The 27,217-nt window shown below is 44.0% G+C and overlaps 1 protein-coding gene across 1 annotated transcript in view; it reads left to right on the top strand.

Moving 5' to 3' along the window:
• LOC135513036 (discoidin domain-containing receptor 2-like) overlaps positions 1–26,969 on the top strand; it is a 61,132-nt gene extending 34,163 nt beyond the window's left edge. Inside the window, 16 exon segments of the mRNA XM_064935686.1 lie at positions 10,205–10,307; positions 13,470–13,701; positions 13,883–14,030; positions 14,162–14,264; positions 15,200–15,383; positions 15,814–16,054; positions 16,186–16,215; positions 16,218–16,256; positions 16,399–16,535; positions 16,764–16,974; positions 17,152–17,390; positions 19,199–19,326; positions 19,523–19,720; positions 19,830–20,064; positions 23,930–24,079; positions 24,179–26,969. Of these exon segments, the coding sequence (XP_064791758.1) occupies positions 10,205–10,307; positions 13,470–13,701; positions 13,883–14,030; positions 14,162–14,264; positions 15,200–15,383; positions 15,814–16,054; positions 16,186–16,215; positions 16,218–16,256; positions 16,399–16,535; positions 16,764–16,974; positions 17,152–17,390; positions 19,199–19,326; positions 19,523–19,720; positions 19,830–20,064; positions 23,930–24,079; positions 24,179–24,310 (2,510 nt within the window). The 3' untranslated portion in view covers positions 24,311–26,969.
• The last annotated feature ends 248 nt before the right edge of the window (positions 26,970–27,217 follow it).

The following is a 27,217-nucleotide window of genomic DNA, read 5'->3' as shown; positions in this document are numbered from 1 at the left end:
CACTGTTCTGTTGTACATGGGTCTCTCCACTGTTCTGTTGTCCATGGGTCTCCACTGTTCTGTTGTCCGTGGGTCTTCACTGTTCTGTTGTCCATGGGTCTCCACTGTTCTGTTGTCTATGGGTCTCTCCACTGTTCTGTTGTCCATGGGTCTTCACTGTTCTGTTGTCCATGGTTCTCTCCACTGTTCTGTTGTCCATGGGTCTCTTCATTGTTCTGTTGTCCATGGGTCTCTTCACTGTTCTGTCGTCCATAGGTCTCTTCACTGTCCTGTTGTCCATGGGTCTCTCCACTGCTCTGTTGTCCATGGGTCTCTCCACTGTTCTGTTGTCCATGGGTCTTCACTGTTCTGTTGTCCATGGGTCTCTCCACTGTTCTGTTGTCCATGGGTCTCTTCACTGTTCTGTTGTCCATGGGTCTCTTCACTGTTCTGTTGTCCATGGGTCTCTCCACTGTTCTGTTGTCCATGGGTCTCTCTACTGTTCTGTTGTCCATGGTTCTCTCCACTGTTCTGTTGTCCATGGGTCTCCACTGTTCTGTTGTCCATGGGTCTCCATTGTTCTGTTGTCCGTGGGTCTTCACTGTTCTGTTGTCCATGGGTCTCCACTGTTCTGTTGTCCATGGGTCTCTCCACTGATCTGTTGTCCATGGGTCTCTCCACTGATCTGTTGTCCATGGATCTCTCACTGTTCTGTTGTTCATGGGTCTCTTCACTGTTCTGTTGTTCATGGGTCTCTTCACTGTTCTGTTGTCCATGGGTCTCCACTGTTCTGTTGTCCATGGGTCTCCACTGTTCTGTTGTCCATGGGTCTCTCTACTGTTCTGTTGTCCATGGGTCTCTCCACTGTTCTGTTGTCCATGGGTCTCCACTGTTCTGTTGTCCATGGGTCTCTTCACTGTTCTGTTGTCCATGGGTCTCTTCACTGTTCTGTTGTCCATGGGTCTCCACTGTTCTGTTGTCCATGGGTCATGGGTCTCCACTGTTCTGTTGTCCATGGGTCTCCACTGTTCTGTTGTCCATGGGTCTCTCCACAGTTATGTTGTCCATTGGTCTCCACTGTTATGTTGTCCATCGGTCTCCACTGTTCTGTTGTCCATGGGTCTCTCCACTGTTCTGTTGTCCATGGGTCTCCACTGTTCTGTTGTCCATGGGTCTCCACTGTTCTGTTGTCCGTGGGTCTTCACTGTTCTGTTGTCCATGGGTCTCCACTGTTCTGTTGTTCATGGGTCTCTTCACTGTTCTGTTGTTCATGGGTCTCTTCACTGTTCTGTTGTCCATGGGTCTCCACTGTTCTGTTGTCCATGGGTCTCCACTGTTCTGTTGTCCATGGGTCTCTCTACTGTTCTGTTGTCCATGGGTCTCTCCACTGTTCTGTTGTCCATGGGTCTCCACTGTTCTGTTGTCCATGGATCTCTTCACTGTTCTGTTGTCCATGGGTCTCTTCACTATTCTGTTGTCCATGGGTCTCCACTGTTCTGTTGTCCATGGGTCTCTCCACTGTTCTGTTGTCCATGGGTCTCCACTGTTCTGCTGTCCATGGGTCTCTCCACAGTTATGTTGTCCATGGGTCTCCACTGTTCTGTTGTCCATGGGTCTCCACTGTTCTGTTGTCCATGGGTCTCCACTGTTCTGTTGTCCATGGGTCTCCACTGTTCTGTTGTTCATGGGTCTCTTCACTGTTCTGTTGTTCATGGGTCTCTTCACTGTTCTGTTGTCCATGGGTCTCCACTGTTCTGTTGTCCATGGGTCTCCACTGTTCTGTTGTCCATGGGTCTCTCTACTGTTCTGTTGTCCATGCGTCTCTCCACTGTTGTGTTGTCCATGGGTCTCCACTGTTCTGTTGTCCATGGATCTCTTCACTGTTCTGTTGTCCATGGGTCTCTTCACTGTTCTGTTGTCCATGGGTCTCTCTGTTGTCATGGGTCTCTCCACTGTTCTGTTGTCCATGGGTCTCCACTGTTCTGTTGTCCATGGGTCTCCACTGTTCTGTTGTCCATGGGTCTCTCTACTGTTCTGTTGTCCATGGGTCTCTCCACTGTTCTGTTGTCCATGGGTCTCCACTGTTCTGTTGTCCATGGATCTCTTCACTGTTCTGTTGTCCATGGGTCTCTTCACTATTCTGTTGTCCATGGGTCTCCACTGTTCTGTTGTCCATGGGTCTCTCCACTGTTCTGTTGTCCATGGGTCTCCACTGTTCTGCTGTCCATGGGTCTCTCCACAGTTATGTTGTCCATTGGTCTCCACTGTTATGTTGTCCATGGGTCTCCACTGTTCTGTTGTCCATGGGTCTCCACTGTTCTGTTGTCCATGGGTCTCCACTGTTCTGTTGTCCATGGGTCTCTACTGTTATGTTGTCCATGGGTCTCCACTGTTCTGTTGTCCATGGGTCTCCACTGTTCTGTTGTCCATGGGTCTCTCCAATGCTCTGTTGTCCATGGGTCTCCACTGATCTGTTGTCCATGGGTCTCCACGATTCTATTGTTCATGGGTCTCTTCACTGTTCTGTTGTCCATGAGTCTCCACTGTTCTGTTGTCCATGGGTCTCTTCACTGTTCTGTTGTCCATGGGTCTCTCCACTGTTCTGTTCCCACTCTAGGGGTGGTTCACTGAGGGAAAGTGTGATGTCAATGAGACGACCAATTATATTTTACTAGGAAACCCAGTGGCAACATTTGGTGTGCAGAGATGGAGCACTAACACCTTGGCAACAGCCATCATCAAGTCCTGAGAAACGGTAGTATGTGTCACAACATCATAGAGCTGCTTTCATTAAATATAAGTTTAGAATTGTATAAAAGAGCAGGGCACAGGGCCAAGCAATAGACCTAGGAGTGTGTGTGTGTGCACACGAGAGCTTGCGCGTCTGCATGTGCGTGTGTGCTTTGAGGTCTTTTACAGCTGTGGCATGGCAGTCTATACTCTGAGGGAGATAATTGTACAGTCAGTCCTCCACATTAACATTGCTGTTTAATTACATCCTGCTCAAGGCAAACTACAAACACACCAGAACATTTTTCACTAACTCGTCTGGGGCGCCTAAAAGTAAACAAAGGCTATGTTTCATATGCTGTAAACTTGTATTTATCTGTAGCTTGGTGCAACGAAATGACAATTAGTTTTCGTGGACTTTCATGATCATACATAACAACTTTAACATACTTTTCAGTGGAGTGACACACACACTTGAAATAACCTTCTCTCCGTTCATGTGTGTATTTTACAGCCTACAATATGGCTGATCTTTAAGACTAGCATGTTGCTATAATGGCAGGCTAAGCGAGAGAGTAGGTTTTAAGAAGAGGGTGTTCTCTCCAAAGGGACAGGGCAGTGGTGGGTGCTGTGGTTGTTTTCAGGCCTCTCTACATCTCGTTATGATAGTTGATAGAAGTCTCTGATCTGGTTTACCAGATATACAGCAGAGTGGATCATCTTGACAGTGTCCAGCTTTCACCTATCTCTATTACTCGATGTATAGTCCAGCGTTATACAGTTTTTCTCTCGCTCCATCTCTACTCCAGCCTTATAGTTCCTCTCTATTTCTCCTCCATCTATCTCTAATAAAGCCTTATTCCAGAGTCTCTATATGGCTCCCAGTCTACAGCGAAAAGCTTGTCGCCCACACAGAGTAGAAATAGGAAAGACAGAGATGGTATAACAGCACTGTTCAAGGATTTTAAAAAGGGGAAAGTTGGCATCACCTTGCCTCTCAGTGCTACTAAATGCAGCCATGCAATTTTTTTGCATTCTGATATTTATTTTTCTTCATCCATGCAACAGAATGGTAGTTAGACACAGTAAGACCTGTGTGGATTCAATGAGACTCATAGCAAATTTGTTGAGTGACAAAGGACATAAAGATATAGCTTATTGGACAGACACACAATTCCCTCATCCATTCTCTTGCGTTTTGGAAGTCTTTGTCTAGTCTAGAGGATTTGAAATATGGAAATAATGATGATTTCTCCCTCACTTGTCTTCAAAATGATTTTCCCACAATGGGGCATATTTTGGATTTAGAACATTTTGTTGAATGAATTTAAAGTAACTTTGGCCATGTTCCGATCCATTGGTACTCTGCACTCCACCACTTCTAAGTGGTGAACAACAATCCCAGCAAATACACATGGCAAGCCCCTTTCCATGTACATTCCTGCTGTCAGAATGTCTGGAATGCATTAACCACAGACTCCAGTGGGATAGCTGGATCCTCTGCATGCACACACACGCGCACACATACACACACACACACACACACACACACACACACACACACACACACACACACACACACACAATATATATCTTCAACTCCCACCAAGGTCAGTTCATCCAGTTGTTTTAGCCTATCTTGAGCCTCTGCGATATTGCTCTCATATTAATACAATAGAAAGGTTATGAGAGTTTACGCGAGACGGTCACAAACTAAATTTACTATAATATCAGAGCCTGGAGCCTGTGGTTAGACAGCAAACATGATGGAACAAGCCTGCCTTTCACTGGCCAGGGCACATAGAAAAAAGTGGTGAGAGAGGGAAAGAAGCCACTTGGAGCTGGATCGGTGTGTGTATGCTGTGTGGGTGCATGTGACCTGTAAGAGTGTATTAGCCAATGGTGACGTCACAGGGGTCCTCTCTCTCTCTCTCCCCCCATCTCTATATATTGAGTGAGGAGAACAAATATTTGATACACTGCCGATTATGCAAGTTTTCCTACTTACAAAGCATGTAGAGGTCTGTAATTTTTATCATAGGTACACATCAACTGTGAGAGACGGAATCTAAAAAAAATCCAGAAAATCACATTGTATGATTTTTAAGTAATTAATTTGCATTTTATTGCATGACATAAGTATTTGATGCATCAGAAAAGCAGAACTTAATATTTGTTATAGAAACCTTTGTTTGCAATTACAGAGATCATACGTTTCCTGTAGTTCTTGACCAGGTTTGCACACACTGCAGCAGGGATTTTGGCCCACTCCTCCATACAGACCTTCTCCAGATCCTTCAGGTTTTGGGGCTGCCGCTGGGCAATACGGACTTTCAACTCCCTCCAAAGATGTTCTATTGGGTTCAGGTCTGGAGACTGGCTAGGCCACTCCAGGACCTTGAGATGCTTCTTACGGAGCCACTCCTTAGTTGCCCTGGCTGTGTGTTTCGGGTCGTTGTGATGCTGGAAGACCCAGCCACGACCCATTATCAATGCTCTTACTGAGGAAAGGAGGTTGTTGGCCAAGATCTCACGATACATGGCCCCATCCATCCTCCCCTCAATACGGTGCAGTCGTCCTGTCCCCTTTGCAGAAAAGCATCCCGAAAGAAGGATGTTTCCACCTCCATGCTTCACGGTTAGGATGGTGTTCTTGGGGTTGTACTCATCCTTCTTTTTCCTCCAAACACGGCGAGTGGAGTTTAGACCAGAAAGCTATATTTTTGTCTCATCAGACCACATGACCTTCTCCCATTCCTCCTCTGGATCATCCAGATGGTCATTAGCAAACTTCAGATGGGCCTGGACATGCGCTGGTTTGAGCAGGGGGACCTTGCGTGCACTGCAGGATTTTAATCCATGACGGTGTAGTGTGTTACTAATAGTTTTCTTTGAGACTGTGGTCCCAGCTCTCTTCAGGTCATTGACCATGTCCTGCCGTGTAGTTCTGGTCTGATCTCTCACCTTCCTCATGATCATTGATGCCCCAAGTGGTGAGATCTTGCATGGAGCCCCAGACCGAGGGTGATTTACCGTCATCTTGAACTTCTTCCATTTTCTAATAATTGCGCCAACAGTTGTTGCCTTCTCACCAAGCTGCTTGCCTATTTTCCTCTAGCTCATCCCATCAAACAGGTGTAGTTAATACAGGTAATGAGTGGAGTGGAGAACAGGAGGGCTTCTTAAAGAAAAAAAACTAACAGGTCTGTGAGAGCCGGAATTCTTACTGGTTGGTAGGTGATCAAATACTTATGTCATGCAATAAAATGCAATAAAATGCAAATTAATTACTTAAAAATCATACAATGTGATTTTCTGGATTTTTGTTTTAGATTCCGTCTCTCACAGTTGAAGTGTACCTATGATAAAAATTACAGACCTCTACATGCTTTGTAAGTAGGAAAACCTGCAAAATCGGCAGTGTGTCAAATAGTTGTTCTCCCCACTGACATATATGCATGCTTTAGTTTAGGATGGAGTCTGACTTAGCCACTGGTAATGACTCTATTTTCACCAACTATATCCCAGGAAATATCAAACACTTTCTCTGCCTTCTCCTCCTTTGTCTGTGGGCTGAGCATTTGGATCTGTCTGGCTGTAGTTGATGGAACATTATATTTATTATGGATCACCAAGTGAATCACAGATAATGTTGTTGTTCAGAGTTTCATTCTGTTGTGTTTGTGTCCTGCTGTGACAATAATATCATGAGCTTCATTCATGCAATATTAAGTAATAAGACATGTAAATAACGTGATTTTTCAGTTACTCTAGTCTGAAATCAATAAACTATCAATGCCTGCAAATTCAGGACTCGTCTTCCCCTATTTCTCTCTTTCTCTCTCCGGTTCTCTTTCTCCCTGCCTCTGTTTGCAGTGGACACCTGTATGTGAATGGACTCATGTTTCTCTTCGTTCACTCAGACCAGTGGTGAAATACCATGGTCAACTAGCCCAACCTCCACCACTCATTAGGGAAATATTTTCAACACGCAGAAGAGCACAGATCTGTGAAAAATTATCAAATATACTATAATCTGCAGCGTGATTTTATTTGAAACATTATTTTACCAGAGGTGAGTAAACTGCAGTAAAATTGTTATGGATGTTTTTCTCGCTTATGGAAGGGTTTCCCAAACCTGGGGGGGGCAGGATCGAGTATCTGAAATGCCTGGAGAGCCAATTAAATGTTTCCAAATACAATTGCAGATGTTATCACATTTGATTGCAATTAGATTACCAAGATTACCACTAATAGACTGGAAATATGAGAAGTGTGTGATGATTATGGCTGATGTCTGTTGGGGCATGAGGGAGGGGAGGGATGGAGGAGGTCAGGGGAAGATAAAGAAAGAAGGAAGGGAGGATCAGGGATCTGCAGAGGAGAAAAAAGGCAGTCTCACATCAGGAATCAGTTTTTGTTTTGGGACTGATCTCTTTCTGAATTGAATCTCACCATCACTGCCAGGACGAACTCTGCAAGGTTTCCCCATCTTGACTTTTAAGCAAATATTTGTAAGAGAGAGAGAGGACAGAAAGGGCCTTGAGCGTTGTGTGTTCTGTGTGCTGTTTCTGGCAGTTTCACAAAGACTTTCCTGTGTCTCAGACAGAGCTGAGCTGAGGGGCCATGCTGAAGGGAGAGTCCCCCTGGCCTGCACCACCTCCTCTACTCCCTGTGACCATCCATCATAATGTACACTACAGAAACACTCTATCTCTCTCACCAAGTGTCCCCTTGCATTTCCTCTGCCTCTCCTACTGACCAGTCAACCCTGTGCGCACACACTGTACACTCACACTGTACACCCACACACTCACACTGTACACCCACACACTCACACTGTACACTCACACTGTACACCCACACACTTACACTGCACACTCACACTGTACACCCACACACTCACACTGTACACTCACACTGTACACCCACACACTCACGCTGTACACCCACACACTCACGCTGTACACTCACACACTCACACTGTACACCCACACACTCACACTGTACACTCACACTGTACACCCACACACTTACACTGTACACTCACACTGTACACCCACACACTTACACTGCACACTCACACTGTACACCCACACACTCACGCTGTACACCCACACACTCACACTGTACACTCACACTGTACACCCACACACTTACACTGCACACTCACACTGTACACCCACACACTCACACTGTACACTCACACTGTACACCCACACACTCACACTCAAACAGGACATCTATACAGTTTGCTGAAATGTTCTGCATAATCACCTAAGACATTGGTTGGGTTGTATTCAAGTTAATTGTTAACATCATTTTTTTATTGTAGAAGAAAGTAGTAGGCGGGTGTATGTCTGTGATTAGACAGATAAGCCTGGTCAATGCAGACTATGGGTTTGTCTGAGAGCTCAGCACTCCCACCAGTAACACAGAACCCAAACCGGCAGCGCCTGTGCGCCATCGTGCATATATGTATTTTGTCCCCCCCACACCAAACGCGATCACGACACGCAGGTTAAAATATCAAAACAAACTCTTAACCAATTACATTAATTTGGGGACAGGTCAAAAAGCATTAAACATTTATTGCAATTTAGCTAGCTAGCTTGCAATATGAGAAGTGTGTGATGATTATGGCTGATGTCTGTTGGAGCATGAGGGAGGGGAGGGATGGAGGAGGTCAGGGGAAGATAAAGAAAGAAGGAAGGGTGTATTACCGCCACGACCTCGTTCGTCTTTCAGTCACCCATGTTCTGACACCCCGACCAAAGAAATTGCCCCGCAGCTGAATATAGTAGATGATTCCTGGCTTACAGATGAAGTCGGATGTTTACATACACTTAGGTTGGAGTCATTGAAATTCATTTTTCAACCACTCCACAAGTTTCTTGTTAACAATCTATAGTTTTGGCAAGTAGGTTAGGACATCTACTTTGTGCATGACACAAGTCATTTTTCCAACAATTGTTTACAGACAAATTATTTCGCGTATAATTCACTTGATCACAATTCCAGTGGGTCAGAGGTTTACATACAATAAGTTGACTGTGCCTTGCCTTTAAACAGCTTGGAAAATTCCAGAAAACAATGACATGGCTTTATAAGCTTCTGATTGACATCATTTGCGTCAATTGGAGGTGTACCTGTGGATGTATTTCAAGGCCTACCTTCAAACTCAGTGCATCTTTGCTTGACATCATTGGAAAATCAAAAGAAATCAGCCAAGACCTCAGAAAAAAAATTGAAGACCTCCACAAGTCTGGTTCATCCTTGGGAGCAATTGCCAAGCGCCTGAAGGTACCACGTACATCTGAACAAACAATAATACGCAAGTATAAACACCATGGGACCACGCAGCTGTCATACAGCTCAGGAAGGCGACGCGTTTTGTCTCCTAGAGATGAATGTACTTTGGTGCGAAAAGTGCCCAGAACAATCCCAGAACAATAGCAAAGGACCTTGTGAAGATGCTGGAGGAAACGGGTACAAAAGTATCTATGTCCATAGTAAAACAAGTCCTATATCGACATAACCTAAAAGGCCGCTCAGCAAGGAAGAAGCTACTACTCCAAAACTGCCATAAACAAGCCAGACTGGTTATCAACTGCACATGGCGACAAACATTGTACTTTTTGGAGAAATGTCCTCTGGTCTGATGAAGCAAAAATAGAACTGTTTGGCCGTAATGACCATCGTTATGTTTGGAGGAAAAAGGGGGAGTCTTGCAAGCCGAAGAACACCATCCTAACCGTGAAGGACGGGTGTGGCAGCATGAAGTTGTGGCCGTGCTTTGCTGCAGGAGGGACTGGTGCTCTTCACAAAATAGATGGCATCAATAGGAAAGGAAAATTATGTGGATATATTGAAGCAACATCTCAAGACATCAGTCGGGAAGTTAAATCTTGGTCGCAAATGGGTCTTTCAAATGGACAATGACCCCAAGCATACTTCCAAAGTTGTGGCAAAATGGCTTGAGGACAACAAAGTCAAGGTATTGGAGTGGCCATCACAAAGCCCTGACCTCAATCCTATAGAAAATTTGTGGGCAGAACTAAAAAAGCATATGCAAGCAAGGAGGCCTACAAACCTGACTCAGTTACACCAGCTCTGTCAGGAGGAATGTGCCAAAATTCACCCAACTTATTGTGGGAAGCTTGTGGAAGGCTACCCAAAACATTTGACCCAAGTTAAACAAAGACAATGCTACCAAATACTAATTGAGTGTAAGCTTCTGAACCCACTGGGAATGTGATGAAAGAAATAAAAGCTGAAATAAATAATTCTCCAAGTGGTGATCCTAACTGACCTAAGACAGGGAATTATTACTAGGATTACATGTCAGGGTTTGTGAAAAACTGAGTTTAAATGTGTTTGGCTAAGGTGTGTTTGGCTAAACTTCCGACTTTAACTGTATATGCTTTGCATATATGTGTGGATTTGCATGGGTGCGCACATGCATGCTTGTACTAAAAGCTGAGTTGTGTTGTAGGTGTGTGTCGGTACCCTCTGGGGATGTCCGGAGGACAAATTCAGGATGAAGACATCTCTGCCTCCAGTCAGTGGTCTGAGTCTACAGCTGCTAGATACGGCAGGTACTGTATACACACATGTGCGCGGACACACACCCACAGTGGAGGCTCCTCAGAGGAGGAAGGGGAGTACCATCCTCCTCAGTGAATTTCATACAAATAAAATAGTGAAACATTAAAGTTATCCTTTTTAGATAAGACTATGCTAAATATATTCACATCACCAAATAACTGATTAAAACACACTGTTTTGCATTGAAGGTCGACAGTATCCTCAACAGCACTCTGTAGGGTAACACCATGGTGTAGCCGGTGGACAGCTAGCTTCTGTCTTCCTCTAGGTACATTGACCTCAATATAAAACCTACGAGGCTCATGGTTCTCACCCCTTTCTATAGACTTGCACAATAATTATGTAAACTTCCAGAGGACGTCCTCCAACCTATCAGAGCTCTTGCTGCATGAACTGACATGCTGTCCATCCAATCAAAAGATCAGATAATGCATCTATTGCTGAAAGCATCAACTAAAGCTAGCTAGCACTGCAGTGCAGTGCATAACATGTGGTGAGTAGTTGACTCAAAGAGAGAGGAAGACAATAGTTGAACAGTTTTGAACAAATTCATTTATTCCTAAATTAAGGAGAAGCAAGAGAGAGAGAGAGAGCGCAAAATATATTTGGTTGTATTTTTTAAAACTTTCATTTAGCTAGCATATGCAGCTAGCTAGTTTAGCCTACTCAAACACCTGGCTCAAAAAGAGAGGTATGCTATGTTAGCTAGCAGGCAATGGCTATCCAACACGGGAACTCTTCTAAGTCAAGGTAAGCTTTTGGTTTTATTAATTAATTGCCACCGGCCCACCGGTGTAACTGCTAATCTGCTTTCTGACAGTACACTGTACTGCATGATTGTAGTGGGTTTACTAATGAGTTAGTTCTAGTAGCTATGCTTACTATGATGTGACAACGATGTAGGATTTGTGTAGCGGTCATGCTATGAGGGTTTCGTTGGAAAGGTATTTTTTGCCTGGTTACAGACAACTGATGTGTTGTCCACAAGCAAAGAGACAAGGTGAGAGGAGAGCACATAGATGGTTGTGGGAAGGAATTATATATACAGTGGGGCAAAAAAGTATTTAGTCAGCCACCAATTGTGCAAGTTCTCCCACTTAAAAAGATGAGAGGCCTGTAATTTTCATCATAGGTACACTTCAACTATGACAGACAAAATGAGAAAACAAAATCCAGAAAATCACATTGTAGGATTTTTTTATGAATTTATTTGCAAATTATACTGACTAAATACTTTTTTGCCCCTGTGTGTGTGTGTGTGTGTATATGTATATATATATATATATATATATATATATATGAAAAACTATTTGTGAAATGATGTAAGGTGATGCTAAACCTTCAATGAAAGATAATTGTATTCCCTTTAAAGTTTAACTAAGTCATTGTCCTGCCCCGTGAGCACAGACATGATCTGGTGTCATAGAACAGCACTTTTCTACTGTTACGAATAAAAAAAAAACCTGTTGAAATCCTCTTCAGACTGTGCATACCTGAGTCAGCTGAGGGGGCAAAGGTTTGAGTAGAGACCACAAAAATCTCAGTTTAAGCTAAGGTTGTAATGGTTGTTGAATTCCTAACCATACCACGTGAAGCATTGGCTACACGCGGGAAATGGTTCAACTCTGAGACTATCGATCCTGACAGAATAAGAACAAATCTTAGATTCTAATTACTAGTCTGCAGCTAGAAATTATGTCAACCTGGGATGCGAAGACCGACAACTGCCGAAACATCTATACTATGAGATTTCTGAATGGTACTCTGAAGAAAGACGGACAGTTCCAACAGAGATCACAATGACACACTGAGCGTAAATATATATTGATTACAATTTTTCCCGAATGAGTGAGCGTTCATGTGCAGAGGATTAGCATTTCATTTTTGTCTTTCCCGCCCTTCTCAGTCCACACCCACTTCCGTTTGTTCACCAAGCCGTCATATCGGCTTAGCCCACTAGGCAACCTCCCCTATCATTTCCTTGTAACCATATCTACTGTTTGTTTGTTTATGCATTTCTGTGATTATTTACTTAGTTAGTAAATAAATTATTAAGACAATTGGTGTATGGATGATTCATAGTAAAGGCTGGGTTTGTGCAGATAACCAACAATTTACAATGTTTGCAATGAGACTAACGTGAGGTAAAGAATTATTAATTAATTAGAAGACTAATTGATCAGATATTTTAATATCTGAAGAGTTCTATTAGGAAAATTATAACTTTGTAATCTGAAGATTTTCCTTGGTGCCCCAACTTCGTAGTTAATTACATTTACATGATTAGTTTAATCACGTAATAATAATTACAGAGAATTGATTTGATAAAATAAGTCTTCACTTGAATGATGCCAGAGACACGACAATGTGTATAGGGGAAATTAGAGTATCATATAATAGCCTAAACCTATTGATGTTACATTGATCTGGGTGAATGGAATATGAAAGACAGTCATCCATTATGCTGTAATAGAAATAAGGCCATGCTAATAACAACAATTATCATCCTCCCTCATCTTAAGTGGCACCGGCCGCCAATGACACACACAAACACACATATACATCCATAAATATCTCTCAATTTTGATTGTGGACTGGACACATGCAGGCCAGGAAAGAGCGAGAGAGAGAGAAATAAGAAACAGAGAGAGAGTGATTGTTGGAGAATGGGTGGCCTGCTCTCATTTTTAGACTGATGTAATCTAGGTTCTGTTCTGGACAGCATAGTTTTATTCTGGCTCGCCTCCTCTCTCCCCTGCCAGCTCAACCCTACATGAACACTTTCACATTAATTTACGACAAATGTGTTTGTTTAACAGACTGTATGAACTGACATCCACCCACCACAATTTCCACTGACCTCTCTCTCCCTTTTCTCTTCCCTTTCCCTCCATCTCTCTCTCTCTGTTCCCTCCTCCCTTTCTCTCTCTGGGTTCACTGCCTCCCTTTCTCTCTACTCTCCTTTTTATTCCTGTTCTCTCTCTCTCCTCCCCTCTCCACCCCCTCTCTCCCACCCTCTTCACCCCTTCCTCTCTGTCCCATCCTCTCCACCCTTTTATCTCCCACCCTCTTCACCCCTTCCTCTCTGTCCTCCCCTCTCCACCCCCTCCTCTCTGTCCCATCCTCTCCACCCCTTTATCTCCCACCCTCAGGTTAGACTTTGAGGAGGGTGATGGTGCGTGGTGTCCAGAGATAACGGTTGAACCAGACAGTCTAAAGGAGTTCCTCCAGATAGACCTGCGTTCCCTCCACTTCATCACCCTGGTGGGCACCCAGGGCCGCCACGCAGGGGGCATCGGCAACGAGTTCGCCCAGATGTACAAGATTAAATATAGCCGTGACAGCAGCCGCTGGATCTCCTGGAGGAACAGACAGGGCAAACAGGTGATTATTGATTTACATGATTAATGATTGACAAGGAGGAGAGGAATATAAAAATGGTAATACATTGATAATGGTAATTTTGGTGATTTGTGACGTCACTCTCCGGTGGTTAAGGGGAACAGGAATGTGTGATTTATTTCTTATTATTTAGGCTAATTGGTTGATTGATTCATGGCTGTAGGTGATAGAGGGAAACAGGAATGCATATGACATTGTGCTGAAGGACCTGGAGCCTCCGATCATCGCCCGCTTCGTGAGGTTCATGCCCGTCTCAGACCACTCCATGAACGTCTGCATGAGGGTAGAGCTCTACGGCTGTGAGTGGCTTGGTAAGACAGATGGAGAGGAGAAAGGGATAGGAGGAGGAGCTCCCTACTCTGAGCCATAGGTAGACAGAGTTGGGCAAACTCGCTGCCTAGGCTTTAGCTCAGTGGGCTAATGCAGTCTCTCTCTATGTCAGATGGTCTGGTGTCCTACAATGCCCCAGCAGGAGAACAGATGAGTCTGGAGGGCCACCCTGTCCACCTCAATGACTCGGTGTATGATGGAGCTGTCATCTACAGGTGGGTGTGCATAACTCCTTTTCCTTCTCGTCCTCCCTCGTCATCTTGCTGCTCCTCTTTTCTCTTTTCCTTCATCTCCTTGTCCTTGTTTTTTCCTCCTTCTCATTCCGCCTCTCAATATATCCCTCCTCTCTCGGTTCATCCAACCTCATTCTCTGTTATTCCTCCTCCTCCTTTTGTCTTTCCTTCACCAACCTCTGAGCCTTGGTTCCACACTGGCCCTGTTGTTGCCTGGTTGCCATAGTTCTGGCAGGATGTAGACCGTGGCATGGATCACTGTGGTTATGCCACGCACATACACACACACACACGTTATTTTTCTCTGTGCAGTTATGCAATGGAGTGTTAGGAACACACACACACACACACACACAAACAATTACACCCACGGATGGCTTCTGATCCATGAACGCGTGGGAGAGTTTGATTAAGTGTTTTTGGAATTAAACCTGATTTCTTGGGAGCATAAATGACTATTTGGGTATCCTTCCGTTCTGTGTTAGTGTTTGAGTCACTGTGTGCTGAACAATATCCTCCATGACACTGCCATCAGTTTGTCTCTGCTATAGTAGTCAGGAAGTCTCTCTCTCTCCCTCTCTCTCTTTCTTTCTCCTCTCGCTCTCTGAGTTTGAGTCTGTTAAAGTAGTCCAAGAAGAGAAAATGGCTGTTTTGATACCACAGCCAAAATGAGATATTGAGGGTGGTGGATAATATGATGCTACCACCTAGTGGTGGGTGGAGGGAAGCAAGGTTGTCAAGTAGTTGTTTACATGTCGCCAGGTCTCCTTAAAAGGATAGTTCAGCCACAGACTCTCTTGTTCACCACAGAGACAAAGTTTTCTAGAGATTTTTACTTTGTATTTTGACTACCTCAAAATACTCCAACACTGAGCTCTATATTCATCTCCTCTCTCCTTTTCCTTCTCCATCCCCAGTATGACGGAGGGGCTAGGCCAGCTGACTGATGGAATGTGTGGATTAGATGACTTCACCCACAGCCACGTCTACAATGTGTGGCCTGGTTACGACTACGTGGGATGGACTAATGAGAGCTTTCCCAATGGATACGTGGAGATCATGTTCGAGTTTGACCGCACTCGCAATTTCACCACCATGAAGGTGTGTGTGAAAGGATTGGGGAGAGGCAGACAACCTCTTTTTAAAATGTAACCTTTATTTAACTAGGTAAGTCAGTTAAGAACAAATTCTTATTTACACTGACGGCCTATCCCAGCCAAACCCTAAACCGGACGACACTGGGCCAATTGTGCCTGTTGTGGTACAGACTGGAATCGAACCAGGGTCTGTAGTGACGCCTCTAGCATTGAGATGCAGTGCCTTAGACCACTGCGCCACTCGGGAGTCCTATTTCTTGCTACTCCAGCTGGTATTTCAAGTGTTCACCACCTCCAAAATAACAGGCATTGCATTTCCAAATCTTTCAGCTTGACCCTATTTCCATCGCCCTAATAACCTGTTTCACTGTAACAACATATACCCCTCTTGCTCTCCCCTCTCTCTTTCTGTCTCTCTCTTTCTCTATATCTAGGTGCACTGTAACAACATGTTCATGAAGCATGTCAAGGCATTCCGCCAGGTGGTGTGTTACTTCCGTTCTGAGGCTGACTGGGAGGCCACGCCCCTTTCCTTTAGTCCTGTGGTGGATGACGTCAATCTCAGCGCCCGCTTCATCACCATCTCTCTGGCCAATCATATGGCCAGTGCAATCAAGTGCCAGTTCTACTTTGCTGAAGCCTGGATGATGTTTAGCGAAATCACCTTCCAGTCAGGTAAACATGTGTTCCGGTACACACACCTCAGATCACCTCCAACTCATGTATAGAGAACACCCCTTTCAATATGAATCTGTAAACTATTATCTGTTCTTTGTTGTGATTCACATCTGTCTCTGCTCTTCCAGACACAGCCATGTACAACACTACCCTGGCACCCCCAAGACTGGCAGCAGCCCCCCCACTAGCACTCAACCAGGTCAGTGCCCACTCCACATGCATCACACAAACACAAGCTGTAACACACACTCCCACCCGTGAGCAATGCATTTCATGCAAAGCATTTCCTGCTTTAATTATGTAATCCAATCAAATTATGTCTTCCTCTATCCCCTCCCCAGGGGATGACCCCACCCACAAAATAGATGACAGCAACACCAGAATTCTGATTGTCTGCCTGGTGGCCATCATTCTTATCCTTGTCGCCATCATTGTCATCATCCTCTGGAGGCAGGTCTGGCAGAAGATGCTGGAGAAGGTGAGAGATGCCACCTGGTCACACATACATACAAATTAGTTTTTTTCTGAGTCAAAAAAGCATTTTGATGCTCCATTTCTCTGAATTGTGAACGTTAGTTATTGTGACTGTTTGTTACTATCCGGAAATGTAAAATATTATTAAAAGTTGGGTAAATAAATCCTACCACGTGTTGATCAATCAAGGCTGGTCAGATGTGTCTCTTTACCCCAGCATCCTTTATTCTAGGCCTCGCGGCGGATGCTGGACGATGAACTAACTGCTAGTCTGTCACTACAGAGCGAGACGTTCGCCTACAGCCACAACAACCCAACATCATCGTCAGCACCCAGCGAGCAGGAGTCTAGCTCCACCTACGAGCGTATCTTCCCCCTGGGCCCTGACTACCAGGAACCCTCACGACTCATACGCATGCTACCTGAGTTCTCCCAGGATGCCGGTGAGTAGACCAGACACACAAGGCAGAGTTTAAATGACCAGAAAAGGCATGAGAGAGTTGAATTAAGGAGGTTGTAAAATGATCATGTCTGCTCATTCTGGAAGCATGAAGTCACCCCATTGTGTATGATGATGTCATATTGCTGAATCTACCTTCAACTCTTTTCTCTGGCATCAGTTTTGACCAGCACAGCAGTGACAGCCTCCAAGGCTCCCACTGCAACAGTTGCCCAGGACGGAGTCCCTCACTATGCCGAGGCAGACATCGTCAACCTGCAGGGCGTAACCGGGGGCAACACGTACGCGGTCCCTGCTTTAACCATGGACCTGCTGTCAGGGAAGGACGTGGCGGTGGAAGAGTTCCCCAGGAAACTGCTCACCTTCAAAGAGAAGCTGGGCGAGGGACAGTTTGGAGAGGTTTGTGCTCTCTGGACATTACATAGTAATCAATGCCATGTTTGATTTACATTAATTCAACTAATTTCTTATGCACTTCTCATTTCTTATGCACAATATTGATCAGGGTCGGAGGGCATGCTGTCTGGTCCTCTGGCAGTCTCTATGGGGGTGCCACAGGGTTCAATTCTCGGGCCGACTCTGATCTCTGTATATATCAATGATGTTGCTCTTGCTGCGGGCGATTCCCTGATCCACCTCTACGCAGACGACACCATTCTATATACTTTCGGCCCGTCATTGGACACTGTGCTATCTAACCTCCAAACGAGCTTCAATGCCATACAACACTCCTTCCGTGGCCTCCAACTGCTCTTAAACGCTAGTAAAACCAAATGCATGCTTTTCAACCGATCGCTGCCTGCACCCGCTTGCCCGACTAGCATCACCACACTGGATGGTTCCGACCTTGAATATGTAGACACCTATAAGTACCTAGGTGTCTGGCTAGACTGCAAACTCTCCTTCCAGACCCATATCAAACATCTCCAATCGAAAATCAAATCAAGAGTCGGCTTTCTATTCCGTAACAAAGCCTCCTTCACTCACGCTGCCAAGCTTACCTAGTAAAACTGACTATCCTACCGATCCTCGACTTCGGCGATGTCATCTACAAAATTGCTTCCAACACTCTTCTCAGCAAACTGGATGCAGTTTATCACAGTGCCATACGTTTTGTCACTAAAGCACCTTATACTACCCACCACTGCGACTTGTATGCTCTAGTCGGCTGGCCCTCGCTACATATTCGTCGCAAGACCCACTGGCTCCAGGTCGTCTACAAGGCCATGCTAGGTAAAGCTCCGCCTTATCTCAGTTCACTGGTCACGATGGCAACACCCATCCGTAGCACGCGCTCCAGCAGGTGTATCTCACTGATCAGCCGCCTTTCGTTCCAGTACTCTGCTGCCTGTGACTGGAACGAATTGCAAAAATCGCTGAAGTTGGAGACCTTTATCTCCCTCACCAACTTCAAACATCAGCTATCTGAGCAGCTAACCGATCGCTGCAGCTGTACATAATCTATTGGTAAATAGCCCACCCATTTTCACCTACCTCATCCCCACTGTTTTTATTTATTTACTTTTCTGCTCTTTTGCACACCAATATCTCTACCTGTACATGATCATTTATCAATCCAGTGTTAATCTGCAATATTGTAATTATTCGCCTACCTCCTCATGCCTTTTGCACACATTGTATATAGACTCCCCTTTTTTTCTACTGTGTTATTGACTTGTTAATTGTTTACTCCATGTGTAACTCTGTGTTGTCTGTTCACACTGCTATGCTTTATCTTGGCCAGGTCGCAGTTGTAAATGAGAACTTGTTCTCAACTAGCCTACCTGGTTAAATAAAGGTGAAATAAAAAATAAATAAATAAAATAAAGGGTCATTAATTAGATTATTCTGGTGATTTAGGCTGAAGAAAAAACTTGCACAACCTTTGTGGCTCTTCAGAACCATCATTAGTGAACACTAGATGTTGTGTGTTGATCAGTCTCCAGGCTCTTCAGAACCATCGTTAGTGACCACTAGATGTCATGTGATGATCAGAGTCTCCAGGCTCTTCAGAACCATCGTTAGTGACCACTAGATGTCGTGTGTTGATCAGAGTCTCCAGGCTCTTCAGAACCATTGTTAGAAGCATCGTTAGTGACCACTAGATGTCGTGTGTTGATCAGAGTCTCCAGGCTCTTTAGAACCATTGTTAGTGACCACTAGATGTAGTGCGTTGATCAGAGTCTCCATGTTCCGTCTCCCTACAGGTCCACTTGTGTGAGGCAGAGGGCATGAAGGAGTTTATAGATGAGGATTTCTCCTTCAACATCAGTGACAACCAGCCAGTACTGGTTGCTGTTAAGATGCTCAGAGCAGATGCTAACAAAAACGCCAGGTGAGGGGGAAGCACACTCCTGATTAGAGAACACAGTGAATGTCTGCCTCTGCTGCTCCCAAATGGATTGACAACGTAGACATGTTTTGAGTGATTTTTCCAGCACGTGTTTTATGTGTGTGTTTTGGGATTAATTCCTATTTATCATTCAAAGCTCTGTCTCCCTACTGACGTATAACCTCTGTGTTATAATCAGGAATGACTTCCTGAAGGAGATTAAGATCATGTCACGTCTGAAGGACCCCAACATCATCCGTCTGCTGGCCGTGTGTATCTGCAGCGACCCCCTCTGCATGATCACAGAGTACATGGAGAACGGTGACCTCAACCAGTTCCTGTCCCGCCATGAACCTGAGGGACAGATAGCACTCATCAGCAACGTAACCACTGTCGGGTAGGGAAAAGGGGATGGAGGCTGGGACAGGGGGGTGTGTGTAATCCTGTATATCTCTTCACCTCTCCTGGTGCTGACTCTCTCCATCTCTGCCTCTCCTCTGCTCCAGCTACAGTGACCTGCGCTACATGGCCACCCAGATTGCCTCAGGGATGAGGTACCTCTCCTCGCTTAACTTTGTCCACAGAGACCTGGCCACGAGGAACTGTCTGGTGGGGAAGAACTACACCATCAAGATTGCTGACTTTGGCATGAGCAGGAACCTGTACAGTGGAGACTACTACCGCATCCAGGGTCGGGCCGTGCTGCCCATACGATGGATGTCCTGGGAGAGCATACTGCTGGTAGGACTGAGGGAGGGAGAGGGGGAGGGAGGGAGAAGCTGGTGAGACGTGGTGGCCCCCTGGTGGTCTTGTATGGAATAGATACCTTAGTTCACTTTTTCTTTTTTTACCTTTATTTAACTAGGAAAGTCATTTAAGAACAAATTCTTATTTACAATGACGGCCTAGCAAAAAGCAAAAAGATTCCTGCAGGGACGGGGGCTGGGATTAAAAATTGTAAAAAATATAGGACAAAACACACATCATGACAAGAGACAACACAACACTACAGAAAAGAGACCTAAGACAAGAACATAGCATGGCAGCAACACATGACATCACAGTATGGTAGCAACATGACAACAACATGGTAGCAACACAACATGGCAGCAGCACAACATGGTAGCGGTACAAAACATGGTACAAGCATTATTTGGCACAGACAACAGCACAAGGGCAAGAAGGTAGAGACAACAATACATCACGCAAAGCAGCCACAACTGTCAGTTAGTGTCCATGATTGAGTCTTTGAATGAAGAGATTGAGATAAAACTGTCAAGTTTGAGTGTTTTTTGCAGCTCGTTCCAGTCACTAGCTGCAGCGAATTGAAAAGAGGAGCGACCCAGGGATGTGACTGGCAGAACGGGTGTTGTATGTGAAGGATGAGGGCTGCAGTAAATATCTCAGGCCTCCACCTATCTAAGAGGGTTTTATAAATAAGCATCGACCAGTGAGTCTACAGAGAGGACCATTTTACAGAGGAGTATAGAGTGCAGTGAGATGTCCTATAAGGAGCATTGGTGGCAAATCTGATGGCCGAATGGTAAAGAACATCTAGCCTCACGAGAATACCCTTCCTGCCGATTTTATAAATTACGTCTCCGTAATCTAGCATGGTTTGGATGGTCATCTGAATCAGGATTAGTTTGGCAGCTGGGATGAAAGAGGAGCGATTACGATAGAGGAAATCAAGTCTAGATTTCACTTTAGCCTGCAGCTTTGATATGTGCTGACAGAAGGACAGTGCACTGTCTAGCCATACTCCCAAGTACTTGTGTGAAGTGACTACCTCAAGCTCTAAACCCTCAGAGGTAGTAATCACACTGATGGGGAGAGGGGCATTCTTCTTACCAAACCACATGACCTTTGCTTTAGAGGTGTTCAGAACAAGGTTAAGGGCAGAGACCACTAGTGTCCAACACTTGTTGGACACTAAGAAAGCTTTTGTTGTAAAGAGTTTAACACAAAATCCGGGGAAGGGTCAGCTGAGTATAAGACTGTATCATCTGCATATAAATGGATGAGAGAGCTCCCTAGTGCCTGAGATATGTTGATGATGTAAATTGAGATGAGCTTAGGGCCTAGGATCGAGCCTTGTGGTACTCCCTTGGTGACAGCCACTGGCTGAGACAGCAGATGTTCTGACTTTATACACTGCACTCTTTGAGAGAGGTAGTTAGCAAACCAGGCCAAAGACCCCTCGGAGGCCCCAATACTCCTTAGCCGGCCCACAAGAATGGAATGGTCTACCGTATCAAAATCTTTGGCCAAGTCAATAAAAATAGCAGCACAACATTGCTTAGATTCAAGGGCAATGGTGACATCATTGAGGACCTTTAAGGTTGCAGTGACACATCCATCACCTGAGCGGAAACCAGATTGCATACCCGAGAGAATACTATAGACATCAAGAAAGCGAGTCAGTTGATTATTGACAAGTTTTTCCAACACTTGATAACTGGGCAAATAGAAATAGGCATATAACAGTTAGGATCAGCTTGATCTCCCCCTTTAAATAAAGGACGAAACGTGGCTGCCTTCCAAGCAATGGGAACCTCCCCAGAGAGGAGAGACAGGCTTGGCGATAACAGGGGCACCAACCTTAAAGAAGAAAGGGTCTAAACCATCTGACCCAGATGTTTTTTGGGGGTCAAGTTTAAGGAACTCCTTTAACACCTCGGACTCAGTGACCGCCTGTGGGAAAAAGTTTTTTTTTTTAAATGTTTTATTTTACTAGACAAGTCAGTTAAGAACAAATTCTTATTTTCAATGACGGCCTAGGAACAGTGGGTTAACTGCCTGTTCAGGGGCAGAACGACAGATTTTGTACCTTGTCAGCTCGGGGATTTGAACTTGCAACCTTTCGGTTACAAGTCCAATGCTCTAACCACTAGGCTACACTGCCGCCCCAGGAAAAGGTTTGTAGCGGGGCAGGGGAAAAAAGAGGGAGCAGCATCGGGGCTAGTTGCGTTAGAAGGGGTGGGAAATGAGGAAATGTTGGACCTGCGAGGAGGCATGGCTGAGTCAAATAGTAATCCTGACTTAATGTGGTCAGTTGTGATTAAAGAGCTCAGCCATGTGCTTATTGTCAGTAACAACCACATCATCAACGTTAAGGGACATGGGCAGCTGTGAGGAGGAGGGTTTATTCTCCAGGTCTTTAACCGTTTTCCAGAACTTCTTGGGGTTAGACCCACAGAGAGAGAACTGCTCCTTTAAAGTAACTAACTTTGGCCTTCCGGATAGCCTGAGTGCAATTATTTCTCATTTGCCTGAACGAGAGCCAGTCAGCCTGAGTATGCGTGTGCCGAGCCTTTCGCCAAATGCAATTCTTGAGGTGGAGTAACTCTGCAAGATCCCGGTCGAACCAGGGGCTGAACCTGTTTTTAATTCTCATTTTCTTTATGGGGGCCTCTTTGTTAATAATCCTGCTGAAAATATCGAAAAAAAGAAGGTCCAAGTGTCTTAAACAGAGGGGATCAAGCTGATTCTATACCCATTTACAGAGGCCAGGTCATGAAGGAACACTTGCTCATTAAAGAAAGTTTTAGGGAGTCCCATTGCTTTAGGACTTGGTCAGGTGGTTTAAGCATGTCCCAGTTTAGGTCACCTAGCAGGACAAATTCAGACTTAGTGTAAGGGGCCAGGAGAGAGCTTAGGGCAGGTAGGATACAGGCTGGTGCTGATGGAGGACGATGGCATCCAGCAGCAGTCAACAAAGAGCTATTTGAAAGTTCAATGCTTAAAACCAGCATATCAAATTGTTTGGGGACAGACTTTGTGGAGACAACCGAGCACTGAAGGTGATCCTTGGTTAAGATTGCCACTCCCCCACCTTTGGAAGATCTGTCTTGCCGGAAAAGGTTCGAACCAGAAAGGTTAACACAGACCACAAGTCAGAATTGAGGCTAACAACAGTAGATGGGCCACTGTGTACATGCACATTTCCAGACATGAATCAAGGCACGGCATAGGACAGGAAGAGCTCTGCAGTACTGATTTATGACTTTTGAATGTGCATTAGATGGCCACAAGATCATATTATACAGCAATTTCATCAGGTAACATGAATACTAAGCCGACAAGAGGTGGTTAGAACAGGATGGGAGGCCAAAAGTCTGTGTAACCAATAGAGTCAGAGTCCCAAGTGTGGGATCAAACAGTCTGTTCATAATGTTTTTTTCCACTTCAATCAGTTTAGATGAAGGGAGGAGACAGGTTGAAGAATTTTTTTAAGCCTTGAGACAATTGAGACATGGATTGTGTATGTGTGACATTCAGAAGGTGAATGGGCAAGACAAAAGATTTGAGTGCTTTTGAACGGGGTATGGTAGTTGGTGTCAGGCGCACCGGTTTGTGTCAAGAACTGCAGCGCTTCTGGGTTTTTCACACTTAGCAGTTTCCTGTGTGTATCAAGAATAGTCCACCACCCAAAGGACATCCAGCCAACTTGACACAACTGTGGGAAGCATGTTTACTGTAATGGGCCTGTGAATGAGGGCTTTGGTTATCAGTTGAACTATCCTCTTTTTTAAGCCCCTACAAATCATCTAAACTCAATAACTTATGTAGCCTAATGTCTGTTGTTCTGCCTCTTCACTACCAGGGTAAGTTCACCACAGCCAGTGACGTGTGGGCGTTTGGGGTGACGCTGTGGGAGACCCTGACCTTCTGTAAGGAGCAGCCTTACTCCCAGCTGACTGATGAACAGGTCATAGAGAACACTGGGGAGTTCTTCAGGGACCAGAAACGACAGGTGAGAGACACACTCAAACTGACTCACTCTCTTTTGCTGCAAATGTACCTGCCTATGTTCTACTGTATTGTACCTGATTGTCTTGTCTGTCTGTTGTAGATCTACCTGCCCCAGCCAGTGCTGTGTCCTGACTCTTTGTATAAGATCATGCTGTGTTGTTGGAGAAGGAACACCAAGGAGAGGCCTTCCTTCCAGGAGATTCACCGAGTGCTGCTGGAAAGCCAAGCTTAGGGCCCGAACACCTGGGCCAGCACACACACACACAGACAGACAGACGGATGAAACGCATCAACAACACATTAAGCATCGGTCTATAAGTCAAAGGGTCAACTCAGTTCAACTTTTGATGCACAGAAAAATTACAAATGGCTGTCCGTTGTCTCAGCTAGAGAAGTAAAAGTGAAATCTAGCAATGAAAGTTCTGCACTTTTGAAAATGTATCATTTATTCCAAATGGTGCTAGAAATAAGTATGACGTTTCCACCTTGTTTAATGCAGTGTAAAGTAATGCCACGTCTATGAATTCAATTGTGTTTTCTTTAAGAAGACTACTTGAATGTAAATCAGATGTCTTCATTAAGCAAACCATCAGTGTTCAGTTTGGAGAATTTTGATACATTAAAAGTTTTATTTTTATTTTGCAAGGTTATTCATCTCAGTCACTGATCGTTTCCTTGTACACTTTGCTTAGAGCTAACAGGGATAATGGTAATGTAGTCAATGCATTATATGACTCTTTACATGATCCTGACTTACTATCATCCATTTTGAATCTGTTGACAATGTGTCAGATATAACATATCTAATCTGTTGGCTTTGAGTAAAGAGTTACAAGTGATGAACAAATTCATAACAGGCAATAACCATCATTTGACCATATCTCAGCTATAGTACTCTCTGGCAGTACACTTTGCCACATTGTCTGCCAGTGATATTTGACCAAGAGTGCTCAAAGACATTGGTGTGTATGTACTTCAATAGATCTTGTTAAATCTCAAATAGTAATATTTTGTATTGATATTTATGTATTGTTTATATTTCAGTTTGCTTTCTGTTTATATATTTGGGTACTGATCAGCTTCTTTTTGCATGGGAAAATTTGTACAAAGTTGTACGTTGTGCAATTTTCTAGATTCAGTTTTGTATTTCGTTAAACATCTCAGTCGAGAGTAGTTTCAGAAAATGACAGTAGGCTTTGTGGAATGTGGGGTGTACAAATGTTGGTTCTCATTCATATTTGTGACCAAATAACTGTCCAAATCAGTTCGTAGATCAGCTGCATTACATATGGTCCATGTTCAGTCCATATTGAGCAGATTATAAGTAAACTGCATTACTGATGGTCCATGTTCAGTCCATACTGAGCAGATTATAAATAAAATGCATTACTGATGGTCCATGTTCAGTCCATACTGAGCAGATTATAAATAAAATGCATTACTGATGGTCCATGTTCAGTCCATACTGAGCAGATTATAAATAAAATGCATTACTGATGGTCCATGTTCAGTCCATACTGAGCAGATTATAAATAAAATGCATTACTGATGGTCCATGTTCAGTCCATACTGAGCAGATTATAAATAAACTGCATGGTCCATGTTCAGTCCATACTGAGCAGATTATGGTGATAATCAGGATCCAGACTGGAGGGGAGAGGATGTGCTAAGTTCTGATGGATCTTTGGAAAGGGAATTGTAGGAAACGATGCTTCTAGAGAGAAAGATTTTTTAAAGGGTTAGTGTGTTTGCTACCTTGATACAACAAATGTTCTAAGCTATCATTGTGTTGTATTGAACGTGTTAAAATGCACAGTTGTTCTGAACAGGACAACTGTTTATGATGTATCTCTGTTGAAAGAGAGTGCGAGCTGAACGGTGATTAGAGGGTGTCTGAATAGAGTTAAGGTGAGGATGATAATCAGTCAGAATGATTTCAGACAAGCTCAACTGCACACTAGGACAGCTGTTGTACAACAAGACCGTTACTATAGTAGCTATTAATATTATGCAATTCTTTCACCATTAGCTTTAGGTTTGAACCCTAAATGACTTCAATATGTTATCAACCTGTCTCCTGTCTTCATGGTCTACAGGCTTAGTTTTGATGTCCTGCTTCCTACAATCACACACAGATGCAACTTTACTCAGGGGCCTTCTCCTTCTTCTCAGCAACCTTCGCCCCTGAACCTTATTATTCACATTCTGGTGTCATTATGGGCCATCTTTATAGGTTGTTCAGTTATAGGCTGAGACCCAAATCAAACACTATTCAAGTTTTAATGTCGCATGCACAAGCACAGTGAAATGCTTTTCTTGCAAACTCAAAACCCAACAATGGGCTTTCAATAACAATGTATTAATAGAAAAAAAACACGAGAAATAAGAATAGGAGTTATGAACTACACGATCAAGTAAGTAAGCGTACTATATACAGGAAATATTTTATTTCTATATTTCATTTATCATTTTCAGGTTCTCTCCTGACCACGAACTGATATATTGCCCTGTGGGAAGTATATTTGTACATATATTGTAGTCCATAGTAATGGTTTGATAGTCAGTAATATGGATGAGGCATGCATTGATATATATCCTTAAGACCAAAATGGGACCTGTTCACAGCATCTCAATGTTTCAGCTTGTTTGAATGCTTTATTATTGTATTATTACAGATTTCCATCTATAAAGCAAATGAGGGCATACTTAATGTATAGGAATGAAGTTGTATAGAGGTTGTTAGTGTGTCAGTGCACAAGGAAATTAAATAGTGGTTGAGTTTTATAAGATCTTTGTACTCAAATGGTTTTTTTATCAATTAAAACATTGAATTTTGTCTGATTTGTCATGGAGATAATCTGTTACAGACGAAATAAAACAAATCACCTAAATTATGCATTGTCTGTTGTTTTGATTTACAATAAAGACTACATTCATGTGACCAATGGATATAGGTTTATGTGAATCACAGAGTTCAGGATATGATTATGTGACAGACTTCGACAGGATTTTCTACTCAACCAGACAAAGACAGGATTTTCTACTCAATCTACTCTTATTTTCCTATATCTGGGTTGACAGTAGTCTAAACGGTATTGGCTGGGGCTAGGATGTCGCCCAATCATACCATAGAATGCGG

This window comes from Oncorhynchus masou, chromosome 24 (genome assembly GCF_036934945.1).
Source record: "Oncorhynchus masou masou isolate Uvic2021 chromosome 24, UVic_Omas_1.1, whole genome shotgun sequence".
Classification (NCBI taxonomy): domain Eukaryota; kingdom Metazoa; phylum Chordata; class Actinopteri; order Salmoniformes; family Salmonidae; genus Oncorhynchus; species Oncorhynchus masou.
The sequence above is the reverse complement of the archived record's forward strand: the minus strand, read 5'-3'. Positions and strand labels throughout refer to the sequence as shown.